Source organism: Eurytemora carolleeae, unplaced genomic scaffold, assembly GCF_000591075.1.
Source record: "Eurytemora carolleeae unplaced genomic scaffold, Eaff_2.0 scaffold203, whole genome shotgun sequence".
NCBI lineage: Eukaryota > Metazoa > Arthropoda > Copepoda > Calanoida > Temoridae > Eurytemora > Eurytemora carolleeae.
This window is the reverse complement of record NW_019396139.1, coordinates 232,863-246,682: the sequence shown is the minus strand read 5'-3', so window position 1 is coordinate 246,682 and position 13,820 is coordinate 232,863. Positions and strand designations below refer to the sequence as shown.

At 32.1% G+C, this 13,820-nt stretch overlaps 1 protein-coding gene across 3 annotated transcripts in view; it reads left to right on the top strand.

The window, feature by feature from the left end:
* The window catches only part of LOC111696122 (band 7 protein AGAP004871), a 43,091-nt gene extending 32,851 nt beyond the window's left edge, over window positions 1–10,240 (top strand). For 2 of the 3 annotated variants that reach the window (XM_023465670.1, XM_023465669.1), the window contains 6 exons: window positions 3,445–3,498; window positions 3,889–3,944; window positions 4,856–4,949; window positions 8,032–8,253; window positions 9,653–9,754; window positions 9,969–10,240. In XM_023465670.1, coding sequence (XP_023321438.1) covers window positions 3,445–3,498; window positions 3,889–3,944; window positions 4,856–4,949; window positions 8,032–8,253; window positions 9,653–9,754; window positions 9,969–10,043 — 603 coding nt within the window. In that variant the 3' untranslated portion in view covers window positions 10,044–10,240. Of the gene's footprint in view, window positions 1–3,444; window positions 3,499–3,888; window positions 3,945–4,855; window positions 4,950–8,031; window positions 8,254–9,492; window positions 9,608–9,652; window positions 9,755–9,968 lie in introns of those variants that run through there. The other variant, XM_023465671.1, reaches the window with a different exon arrangement.
* Window positions 10,241–13,820: the final 3,580 nt, after the last annotated feature.

Sequence of the window (13,820 nt, the reverse complement as noted above, 5' to 3'; positions counted from 1 at the left end):
TCGTTGTCAAAATTATCGTTCATATTCCATGTATTTTGTTTGTTTTCTCACTGGACGATCGTTCTATACAAACGTTCGTTCAACAAGAAAAACTATAGGTTTTTCAAAAATTTTATCGGAAAAATCGAACGCTCAGTAAAAAGCTATAAGTTTTTAAAAAGTTTGTTCCCAAAAATCGTTCATTCAGTAAAAAATCCATATTTTTTTCCAAGTCTTTAAATCTTTTGGAAAATTCTTTTATTCAGTAAAAAAACTAGTTTTTTCAAGATCGTTCAAACGATATTAAATCGTTCGTTTTAGTTTTCTTAATAGTTCGTTATTGAAAAAAAGATAATTTTTTCATTTCTCTGAATGTTCCATTTGTTTCGTTCAAAAACACGATACACATCTCAAGGTAGAGGTCGTTTTTGAAGCCCTTATGGCAAGAAAGTGTTAAACCGAAAATTAATACCAGCATGAAGACCTGCCAAAAAGCATTATCCTCTTTCTTGTCCTTCATCTTCTTAGAAGTCTGATCTTTCATTTCCATATTAGCGATTTGCTATTTTATCTGCTGTCTAAAAAAGTCTCAATTTATATTGCAGAACCTTTACATATTGCAATTATGAGATTCATGTTTGTGTAAGATATAATGTTTACGATACAACTTTTTAAATCATAATTTTGCAAATTAAAACCAAAATATATCATAACTATAAAAAATACACAATTTTTTTCCAATTTCATTGAAAGAATCAAATGCCTTTTTGAAGTCCAAACTCAAAATAAGCCATTTTTGTTACTCATAAGCCAGAGATAATAACTTTGATAACATCCTTTACGCATCTACAGGGTTACCCTCAGAGGATGAGACTTCAGAGACGATTCTACTGACTTTGTTTAATCCGTTTCTTGTTGTCAGGGTTCCTAGTAAGCCAAAATTGGCTTATTTCTTGGCTTGGACAATAAGCTAACCACCAAAACACTTTAATGAATTCAGAAATAAAAAATAAAGCTTAAAATCTTCACATTTTTAGAGGCTTAGGTCGTCTTTACAGTCTCATCCTTTGTGGATAACCCTGTATTTGAATAACAATCGTCGTTTTTCTCTCTAGAAAATTGTTTAATTTTTACAATTTCTCTCTAGTCTTTGCTGCGTAAAACAACTAGTAATTTCTACAGAGAAATCACAACTAAAATTAATCACTTTTCAGATAGAAAAAAAGTTTTAATCCTTTTTTAGACAAAGATTTAACAGGTTCGTTAGAAATTAGACCTTATCTGAATATAACTGAAGTTTTGAGCATGATGAAAACGTTTCAATCAAAAATACACAATTTCATGTCTTTTGAAGTTAATGCCTATCCAAGTAATTAGAAATTGCATGCACTTCAAATCTAGGTCATTTTAACCTTAAAGGGAGTGTAAGTGCAATTTCAAGTGACCTTCCATTTATAGAGTGATATGTCCGATCTACAACAGTATCCTTTAAACCTTGTTTTGATCAAGGATTTCAGAAGATATTCTTATTTATATATGGCGGGAAATTAAATGCCAAGAAACCGCGCAAGTGTACACTAGCACAGAGTAAACAGTGTACACTGTAACCTCTGTGCTAGTGTACACTAGTCTCCCTGCACTCTATCTTCATCTTTACAAATGAGGGTGTCTACCTCATCATTGTCCGGACAAAGGTTTAAAGGTTACCGTTGTGACTCAGACATGCCTCTTTATAAATGAAAGGTCACTTGAAATAACACTTACAGTCCCTTTAAGGTTATATTCAATGTAATGTTACGAAAGAGCACGATTACTACATTATATGTCAAGTAAACTAAATAATGTCAACTATACTACAATGAGCTTAAGTGTGGGATGAAAAATTGCAATAAATTAGGACTGTTTTTTTTTAAAATTAGATTTTAAACTGTATTTCCACTGTCAAAAACAGGAATTTCTCATAAAAAACTAATACATTTATTTTACCGTAATGCATTTTTTTGTTCAATTGAACGTGATTGTTAAATCTGATATTAGTCCAATTGATATAGCGTCGTATATGTATTTGTTATCAAACGTAACCTTAACACAGAGGATTATGAATAAAATAAAAAGTGTGTACATCAGATACACAGATCAAGCGAAAGGGGTTAAAGTTTTCAGCTCTAGCTGCATAAATAGAAGGACTAGAAATAAGATTAAGAGGGAAGTTTTAGGAATACATAAACTAGATATTCATGGAGTTAGGAATACATAAACTAGATATTCATGGAGTTAGGAATACATAAACTAGATATTCATGGAGTTTCGAATACATAAAATATATATTCAAAGGAGTCAGGACTACATAAAATAGATATTTATGGAGTTTCGAATACATAAAATATGTATTCAGGGAGTAAGGAATATATAAGCTAGATATTCATGGAGTTAGGAATTCATAAACTAGATATGTACGGAGTTAGGAATAAATAAGCTAGATATTCATGGAGTTAGGAATACATAAAATAGATATTCATTGAGTCAGGAATACATAAACTAGATATGCGCGGAGATAGGAATACATAACCTAGATATTCACGGAGTTAGGAATACATAAAATAGATATTCACGGAGTTAGGAATACATAAAATAGATATTCACGGAGTTAGGAATAAATAACCTAGATATTCACGGAGTTAGGAATAAATAAGCTAGATATTCATGGAGTTAGGAATAAATAACCTAGATATTCACGGAGTTAGGAGTAAATAAGCTAGATATTCATGGAGTTAGGAATACATAAACTAGATATTCACGGAGTTAGGAATACTTTTAAGAACTGTGTTGGAAGTTTGAAACCCGTTTGCTAGTTTTCGGTTCTTTTTTTTAAGCTTGAATCATTTAGATTAAGATTTAATTAAGATGTCATACGAGAAAAGCTTTATATTTAAATGAAAGTTAAAAAAACATTTCATGTAAAAAGAAAGATCATGTTTGCTTGTGTATAGAATTGAAAATATTTAAAGTTAAACGCTCATGGAATAAATTTCTTCCGAAATAAACCCGCTTGCAGCCCAGGGACCATAAAGAGAAATAACACTGTTATCAAGTCTAGGAACCATGAAGGGATCCACCTCTTTCATTCAGTCTAGAGACCATAATGGGACCCAACTCTTTTATCTCGTCTAGGCACAATAAAGAAAAATAACACTTTCAGAAATCGACTAGGGACATTTTAAATTCGATCACATAGAGCCAATTAAATAAATTGAGTCAACCCTCTCCCTCCCTGAAGCTTTAGTTAATTCTTCAGTCGCTCTTGAAAGTAATAAATAATAATGAGGGAACTTCAAATATTCTGCGCATTGCGCAACATACTTTTATATCATTAATAATTTTCAGCTTTTCACCTGAATAACCTGCATAAGAGAGTAAACTCTTTTATTTTTTCTAAATTTAGATTGATGTTTTCTTTTTGTTTAGATTCTGACCAAGGACAGTGTTACGGTGTTTGTCAACGCAATCATGTACTACAAGGTTGAATATAAATTAATAATATGTAATTAATTAATAAATAAATAACAATAATACCAATACTGATAAAACAATTACGGTGTTTGTCAACGCAATCATGTACTACAAGGTTAAATATAAATTAATAATATGTAATTAATTAATAAATGAATGATGGTAAAAATAATAACAATAATACCAATACTGATAAAACAATTATGTTATCAAATTTAAAGCCGTTCAAATTATTTAATAATGTTAAAAACTAAAATAATTATGCCAATAATGATAAAAATAATTATATTCTTATAGTTTAAGCCCTTCAAATTATTGAAATTAAATTTCTAAAAAAAATAGTTAAAATGCGCCAACTTTGCTTTGTCTGGTTTGTAAAATTATTTGGTTTGTATTTAGGTGAAAGATGCAACATCAGCTGTTACCAATGTAGACGACTACAGTGGATCTGCCAGGTCATTTTTTCAGACATAATAAAAAGAAAAAAAAAATGGGGTGGGCCAATGCATGTCGTTAATCTGTTAGGACGGTAATAGGAGTCAGTTCATGTTCGAATTCAATTTGACCCCATGTACCCTGGTCCTACATGTACCCTGGTCCTACATGGACCCTGGTCCTACATGGACCCGGTCCTACATGGACCCGGTCCTACATGGACCCTGGTCCTACATGGACCCTGGTCCTACATGGACCTTGGTCCTACATGGACCCTGGTCCTACATGGACCCGGTCCTACATGGACCCTGGTCCTACATGGACCCTGGTCCTACATGGACCCTGGTCCTACATGGACATTGGTCCTACATGGACCTTGGTCTTACATCACATTAAAAAAATCATTAACAGCACAGCCGTTAAGGGTTTATTACAGTATTAACGGTGTTAACGGCGAAAAAAATTTCGTTTAAGGTTTATAAACACATTTAAAAACATCAAAACGCATAAAATAAATTTTTTTTTTTAATGTCATGTAATTTTAATCAAAAAATAACGAAATTTATCGTTTTTAGCTTTTAAGTTAACGCTTATAACGGTTAATTTTTTTCTTCAAATACGGCTAATTTGTTTTGTTCAAGATTTAAAAATTTATATAATTATATATGAAAGTATATATATAATCGTAAAAGTTTTAGAAAACATCTCTTATGATATTTGCAAAAAATTGCATTTAATGAAAGACTTTATTAAAACACTCTAAGATGTTATTATTTTTTTATACATTGTTATAAAAATTGTATTATTTGACTGCAAGAGTAAGAATATCATAAATATTATAAACTGAGGCTACTTAAAGTCTCAATTTATATCTGATTCTTAAAAATAAAACCCCAAAAATTTGTTAAAAAATTATTTTTTTATTATAAAGGTTACTTGCTGCAACAACTCTACGTAACGTTCTGGGAACCAAGAACCTGGGAGATATTCTTTCAGAACGAGAATCGATAGCTCAGGAAATGCAGGTTTGTTTTCCACTTTATCTTCAGGAAATTTAGGTTTTTTAAAAATTTAATCTCCAGGAAATGTAGGTTTGTTTTCAACTTACTCTTCAGGAAATTTAGGTTTGTTTTCAAACTTATTGAAATGAGAGTTGTTTCTCAGTTTTTTTAGAGTAGCCTAATAAAGAATCTATCTATATATATCCATGTAATATAAATAAATAGTATATAATATATATGTATATATACCGATCTATCTTGATAAATGTAGAGTCTGGGTACTAGTTTAGGAGTAGTGGGAGGGATGCCCATTACTGTAATCTGGGAGATATAATCTTTTTACATGCATTAACTTTTACTTTCCATATCCACCCCTCACATATATCTTCCCATTTCCATACAGCTAGTTTACCTCTACCCCCCACACATATATCTTCCCATTCCCATACAGCTAGTTTACCTCTACCCCCCTCATATATATCTTCCCTTTTCCATACAGCAAGTTTACCTCTACCCCCCTCACATATATCTTCCCATTCCCATACACCTAGTTTACCTCTACCTCTACCTCACATATATCTTCCCATTCTCATACAGCTAGTTTACCTCTACCCCCCTCACATATATCTTCCCATTCCCATACACCTAGTTTACCTCTACCTCTACCTCACATATATCTTCCCATTCTCATACAGCTAGTTTACCTCTACCCCCCACACATATATCTTCCCATTTCCATACACCTAGTTTACCTTTACCCCCATCACATATATCTGTCCATTCCCATACACCTAGTTTACCTCTCCCCCTCACATATATCTTCCCATTTCCATACAGCTAGTTTACCTCTACCCCCAACACATATATCTGTAATAAATCTAGGTCCTGAGATTACGCTACTCAAAGTCTAATTATAGTCTTACTGACTCTATCTCTAGCCAAAACTCAAGGCTCTCCGCTCTAGCCAAAACTCAAGGCTCTCCACTCTAGCCAAAACTCAAGGCTCTATATTCGTCCGTATAATACAAAGGTTCATGTAGTACTAAATTTATTTATATACAGGTAAATCAGGCTGACCGGATCGGCCGGTCAGAGCAACATTGAAAAAGATAAGACATATATTGATAACATAGATAATAAAGATCGTGATAAGCATTACAACAGAAAATGCTACATATTTTCCCATTCCCAGACAGCTAGTTTACCTCTACCCCCCACACATATATCTTCCCATTCCCATACAGCTAGTTTTCCTCTACCCCCTCACATACATCGTCCCATTCCCATACAGCTAGTTTTCCTCTAATCCCCCCCCCAGGAAAGGGTTAAAAGTTACTGCAATAAAAAGAAGGGTTGAGAGGATTAATGCTATGAAATCTAGTGTACACACTCTACACAGTAAATACAGATTAAACTGGTTTTAATATTCCCGCACTGCCAAAATCCGAACATAACACTTATATTTATAGTCGCGGGAGCTATTAGATTCATTAGATAAACCATAGGGGTTAAATGGAGTGCTAGATGTTGAAATGTAAAATTATTATTTTTTCTATGAAACTGAACCTTTAACATTTCAAATTCTGTGTTCTATTGTTTACTATTATTGTAATAAATTGTATATGTTTTTGTTCAACATGGTACTATTATTCATGTAAAACATGGTATATAGCATTGTTATTCTTTTATTGAAATGGTATATTTGTTCTAGGTAACATTGTTCATGTAATTGTTGAACATGTTAACATTGTTCATATAATTTTTAGACAAGGTGAAATTGTCAATTATTGTTGAACATTGTTCACATTATTGTTCAATATTGTAACATTGTTCATGTCATTTTTAACCATGGTAACACTGTTCACATTATTGTTTAATAGGGTAACATTGTTCATATAATTGTTAACTATGGTAACATTAATCATGTCAACCAAATAGATTCTAGTACAAAAGATTGCAACGTAGAGATTGTTAACTCTCAGTACAGTTGTATTCTTACGTCACAAGTGTCAACTCAGTTTTTGTGTCCGACAAAATTAATAATAATAGTTTTAGAATAAAGTGCTTATCTTACAGTAAAATAAGTGCAATTTTATGTGTTCTTTATTTTCTTTTTTTACGCTATATTATTGAATCTTGGAAAACTGTGAACAGTTTAGGGGATTATAAAAACTATGGGGGGGATTGAATACCCCCCCCCCCATCATCGTAGGGTTACAGGTTCAAGGAGTACTGTTGTGAATTGTGAAATAACGCTAAAAAACTCCTTTACATTACCCAAAATAATTGTCTTTTTTATATTTGCATTTAAATACTATAACTGACCCAACCATAACAGTATAATAACAAGTAAATTGTGGAAACGTTAATCATGCTAATAATAATACTGCAATGCATCAAAATAGTAATAATAGTTTGCATTAAACAGTTTTAAAGCTTGACAAGGTGTAATAACGTATTTAAATGTAAAGAACTGATGCAGTAGATATCTAATAGGACTTCTGTTCGAATAAATACAACAGTATTAAAAGGAATGACCATAAAATGTAGAGAATAAGATCACAACCCAGAATAAAAGAGCAATTTAACATCCCGGCCAGAATTCTAATATTCTAAAACAGAACACTATAGGGATCAATAAATTCAATACATTTCACACTATTTTATCCGTTTAAGAACTAAATATTCTTAAGAAAACCAGAGGACAGAACTTTTGTGTATTCAGACTGTGCTCTGATATGATAATATGTTAGGGTTTCAAATGCAAGAGGATCTGGCTTGCACGCAAATGCGGGCTCTGTAATTTCCACGCAATTCCGAGCAGTATGAGAACAATTGCGCGCAACGGAACTCTGATTGAAAACCATATATGTATCCTTAGTTATTATCATATAAAGGCTGTACTTTATATTACACCCCCCTCTCGTTTTTTAGACGGCAGTCCCTCCTTTTAATTTGAAAGCTGTTATTAATTTGGTATTTGATCTATAATTTCCCTTCTCGGGTTTACTGAGTTATCATGCTAAAATGTGTCAATCTTTGTTTAAATTTATATTTCCTTTTCTCAAAAAGCGGAGATATGCTTCACATATTTTTGTTTGTTTAGTCCACCCTTGATGAAGCTACAGATCCTTGGGGAGTTCAGGTAGAGAGGGTAGAAGTAAAGGATGTTCGTGTTCCAGAGCAGCTTCAACGGGCCATGGCAGCAGAAGCTGAAGCAGCAAGAGAAGCTCGTGCAAAGGTCATAGCTGCAGAAGGAGAACATAAAGCTAGCAGAGCTCTGCGGCATGCAGCAGAAGTTATTGTAGACAGTCCAGCTGCATTACAGGTACAGTAAAGTACAGTACAGTACAGTACAATACAGCTGCATTATAGGTACAGTCATCGCCAAGTGGCAGAGCTGAGTTGGCGTGGAGCCATGCAAAATTGTAAATGTAGAATGAAGAATGTAAGACGTAAAAATTAACAAAACTTTTTATTAGAATTTTAACAAACTCAAACCACGAAAAGATTTTAAACTTGAAAAACTCTGGCTCTGAAAATTCTTGGAATTTCCAAATCAGAGTTTCCTGCTAACTTCAGTCCTGTCTGTCAATTAGTGGTCTTTTATTTTTGATTTCTTCTATTCCGGTGAAAACTGCTAAAAGCAAAAGTTCTCTCTGTCAAACTCCACACTGTTAGAAGAAATCATAATTTTGTGAGCTCCACCAGTCTACCACTCGAAATAATACATGCTTCACAACATTAACTTATCATTGGTTATAATGAGTTCTTAAAACTCGGATAGAAATGAAACTTTTGTGCCCTTTATCACTTATGCTAATTCCTAGTCAATTCAAGTTGAACTATTTAAATAATTTTCCTAACAAATTAGGATATTTCTAAAATATTTTTTTCTTTTTGAATAAAAATAGAAATGTATATAACTGTTTTTTGGTCAAAAAGATATAAGAAATAAATGGTCCATGTATCTAATTTAAAACAAATTTGAACCTACTATAAAAAGCAAAAATTTCTGTCAAAAAATTGATTAAATTGCAAACAAAAACTAAAGCGTTATAAATAATTATTATATTCATGTTAACAGAATAAACTTTTATAAAGAATTTCCAAATTTTTAATCAAATTTATTAAAATTCCATGAATCAAAATTAAAGTTTTTACAAAAAATTGATTTCAAATCAGATTTTAAAAATTATATTTTCCAAAGTAGAAACTCCCTTACTGTGCAATTTCCTAAGCGCAACTTCCCAAGTCCGTCCTAGCCAAAGCGCTTGGCCTGCTTAGCCCCTCATATCCGCAATCCTCGGCCCCCATACCAACATGCGGGCCTCAGAACGCCTGACCTAACCTTACGATGGTTGCCGTTTGGGAAATTTCCCAATTGAGAAATTGTCACATAGAATGTCGCACTTGAGTTGGGAAAATTCCCTAACACCAAATCTCTACAATGTAAAACCTCAATATCAAAAGTGAAAAGTTTAATCAATTCTATTTTTGAGATCTCTGATTGGTTTAGACAAGATACTATTTGCTTGCTGATTCTAAAACAGTATATCTTGTTTAGTTGAGATACCTGCAGACCTTGAACAGTATATCTTGTTTAGTTAAGATACCTGCAGACCTTGAACAGTATATCTTGTTTAGTTGAGATACCTGCAGACCTTGAACAGTATATCTTATTTAGTTGAGAAACCAGCAGACCTTGAACAGTATATCTTGTTTAGTTGAGATACCTGCAGACCTTGAACAGTATATCCGCTGAAAACAACAGTACAATCATATTCCCTGTTCCAATAGATATCTTGTCTCACCTCATGTATCCCAGGGTTAGTACAATATAATTCTTAATATTAATAAAATTATAATATTTAATAAAACACAATATTTAATTATCAATATGTACTTATTACACATAAAACATTATTTGTTCATGACTTTCATACAATTCAATAATAAAATTAACAAAAGCTGTTGTTGTCGTACATTTAGTGTGATTTTTTAAATCAATTAATTGCATCCGTTCAATCTCTTGTATTTCAGGCCCCTACTGCCCCAGCTGCTCAAATCCCGACCCCTGTTCCAGTTCCAACGGTTCCTATTCACGGCCCAGTCTAGATATAAGAAATGAATCTTTGCGCGCAATTTCTAAAAATGCCGCAAACTCATGTAGTATTTGTCGTCTTTAATTACTGAGGGCTAAAATGTTGTGGCATTTATTGTGAAGGGAAATCAGAATTTATCCGATCAAAATAATAATGTGTAAATTGAACTATCATCAATTTTTTTAAAATATCAATAAAATATTAAAATCCTCAAGAATTATTCGTGAAAACAAAAAATTGACCCAAGTATTTGAATAAAAAGCAAAAATCAGATGTCAAATGGCTTAACAAAATTTGAATTTAAATATTTTCAACAAAAAAGAATATGACTTTTTAAAGTTTGAACCAAGTTGAAGAAATTAGCAATACATTTGTTACGAAAGCACCAAATAGTTAACATGAAAGGAGTCTTTGCCACAAACTTTGATTTTATCTTTGCATTTTCAACCCAATGTTGTGGATCTTGATATTTCAAACTATGAATTCTGTTAAAAATAATCCAAGTTTGAAATATCACCGGTTTACAGCATTAGGTTGAAAAGATATACGGGTTAGAATATTTGAGTTTGTGACAACGACTCAAATCCTGTTTAAAGATAATTAGTGTAATGGTCTGCAAGATTATTTGTATCAAATACTAAAAATGAAAATAAAACAAGAATAACAAAAAAACTTTGATTGAAGAATTTTCTATATTATGTATTATTATTAATTTAGTCAAAAAATTACTCAAATCTTTTTTGCAGTTGTAAACCTATAATTACTAGAATATTTTTTGGCAATTTTTTAACCCTAGAAGACCTGGGGGGGGGGGGTATCGTCTATAGAATTCCGAAGCACCGTACTCTGCATGCTCTATGCATTACTTAGAAGATTGAAAACATAAAATATGAATTAGTAATTTGTGCACTATAATGATGGATAAAAACCTCTCCAGAAAATGATAAAGAACTTTCAGAAATGTGGAATTCATTCGATATATTATATGTTTACCCTTGCATTTTCTTATCCAAGCTAAGAATCATTAGCTTTATTAAAAGCCAGAAATTATATTCTGAAGGAAACCTATCATTTGTTCAAAATATTGGGAAAGAAATAATTTTGACAGAACTTAAACTCCGTGTGCGTTAGTTCACAAACCTCTTTTCTGTTTCAGACTTGAAAGTAAAACCATGACATGAAATATATCACTGCTTGTTCAACCTTTCATCATTGATATACAGTATACTGTATCCTGTATAATGTATACTGTATACTGTATACTGTATACTGTATAATGTTTACTGTATAGGTATTATTGTATACTATATACTGTATGCTGTATAGTGTATACTGTATATCGTATAATGTACACTGTATAGTTTATGCTGTATGCTGTATACTATATACTGTATGCTGTATACTGTATACTGTATAATGTATACTGTATAGTTTATGCTGTATACTATATACTGTATAGTGTATACTGTATACTGTATAATGTATACTGTATAATTTATGCTGTATACTGTATACTGTATGCTGTATACTATATACTGTATAATGTATACTGTATAGTTTATGCTGTATAATGTATACTATATACTGTATAATGTATACTGTATAGTTTATGCTGTATAATTTGTAGTGTATATTGTATAATGTATACTGTATAGTTTATACTGTATACTGTATACTTTATGCTGTATACTGTATACTGTATACTGTATGCTGTATGCTGTATACATTATACATTATGCATAAAATAAATCCCTCTATAAAAGTAATGGGAAAAGAAGTATTTGAAAAAATAAGAACATGGGTAAAAGGTCGAAATCAATAATATTTTTTCAAAAAGGTCGCATAAAAAACATTCTATTTCTTTATCAAAAACTTTTTCCCGGATATTGTAAAGAGTCTGAAACTGCTATTGAAGGGAAAGGAAAACAATTCTAAGAAGAAACATATTAACAAAAATAAGTCCATGAAAACAATTTCTTTGCATAGAAATTCCCAAAAATAAACAAGGTGTGATGTACTCTTATAGAACACTGAAAAAACATATTCAAATAGAGGGAATTTTGCTGTTTCACCCAAACCATGTTTATATTTGGATATATTCTCTGCTTGATAGAATGAAATATATTTTAAAAGTTTTTCTAGGAAATTTTCTGTTGACATTTTCCCAAAAGTAAAATTGCTTCCTTGAAAGAAATTGAATTCGACACATTGACCATTAAATTATCTTGAGAATATTTCGGTGAAATATTTTATAAATGAAAATATCTACTGTATAGTGATGTTGAAAATAGGAAAAATGTTTGAATGTTAATATTTGTTAATAAACATCTAAAATCATAAGAAGTTTACAAAATTGAAAAATGTTGAAAATCGATGAAGTAACTTGATTAATTTTCATCTTTCACGCTGCAAATTGATTTGAATTTGGGTATTAAAGTCGGTTAGACTCCATTCAAAATTTTGATTTTCACTTTTAAAAGTGATTTTTTCAATTTACTTTACAATGAAACACGTCCCTAGTCCAACCTTTATCTCTGAAAGAAAGGGTGAAAGGGGGGTAAAAAAAATACGTCGTAAAAATTGCTTTTTTAAAAATTTTTGACAAATAATAACGTAAGACACAAGTTACAAATAGAGTTTGAAAAAAAAGTTTTGGACTATTTTTTGAAACACTGACCAGTCGTTTGGCTGTTCTTTACCGTACTCCATAAATAGCATTATTTGTTGGCAAGCTATGTGTGAAATTATGAAGTGAAGAAGTTTGAGCGCTCTAGTTTAAACCGTTTTTAATGACTTAAAACCCATTTTTGAGGACCATTTATAACTTTGTAGAGAAATGTTTCATCCTTTTTGAAGGTTCCTGGAGGTTCCTGGATGCTTCTGGATGTTTCTGGAAGTCCCTGGAGGTTCCTGGAGGTTATCGAAGGTTCCTGGATGTTCTTGGATTTTCCTGGAGGTTCCTGGATGTTCCTGGAAGTCCCTGGAGATTCTGGTTCTTATTGTTCTTGGATGTTTCTGGAGGGTCCTGGAGGTTCCTGAGGGTTCCTGGAGGTTCCTGAAGGTTCCTGGAGTTTTCTGGAGGATTCTGTAGGTTCTTGGAGGTTCCTTAAGATTCCTGGAAGTCCTTGGAGGTTCCTGGAGGTTCTTGGAGGTTCCTGTATAATCAGCGACGCCGTTTTCAGATTTCACTACTCATTGCAACCTTACTAAACAATCTTGGCATAAATAAACTAAACCAACAGAGACTCGTAAATTCTTGTAAGTTGTAATGGTTTGGATTTGGCACAGATTATTCTTGTGTAAATTTAAAATTCTAGTCCTCAATTTACACCTTATAATCAATATTTAAACTGCCATCCTAGAAGAAGAAAGTAGAGATGCTTTGAAAGGAAGATTAATGTTCCCAAACAATGCTTTACTCCCAACTACTAGTTTTTGTAATCAAATGACCGCCATCTTGTTTTTGCAGGTAAATGTCCAGCTGATAAATATGGTGAAAACTTCATTTTTGTTCTTTTACCAGCACTATAAAATATACAGTAGGCCTGTGCATTGTACGTACAAGTCAACAATTTGTTATGTATTCCTAATGTGGAAAGTTATATTTTTTTTTACATGTGTTTACATGTCACCTGGCTCCGTCTGTATCAATTGACCAGAACTTTCATCAATGGCCGTTCAGTATCTAGACATGTTACGTCCTTATTACGTTTATATGAATTTTTGTATAAATTAGACAGAGAGACAGATAAAACTAATATTGGTCGCAATCAGCTCCTAAGGCTTCAGT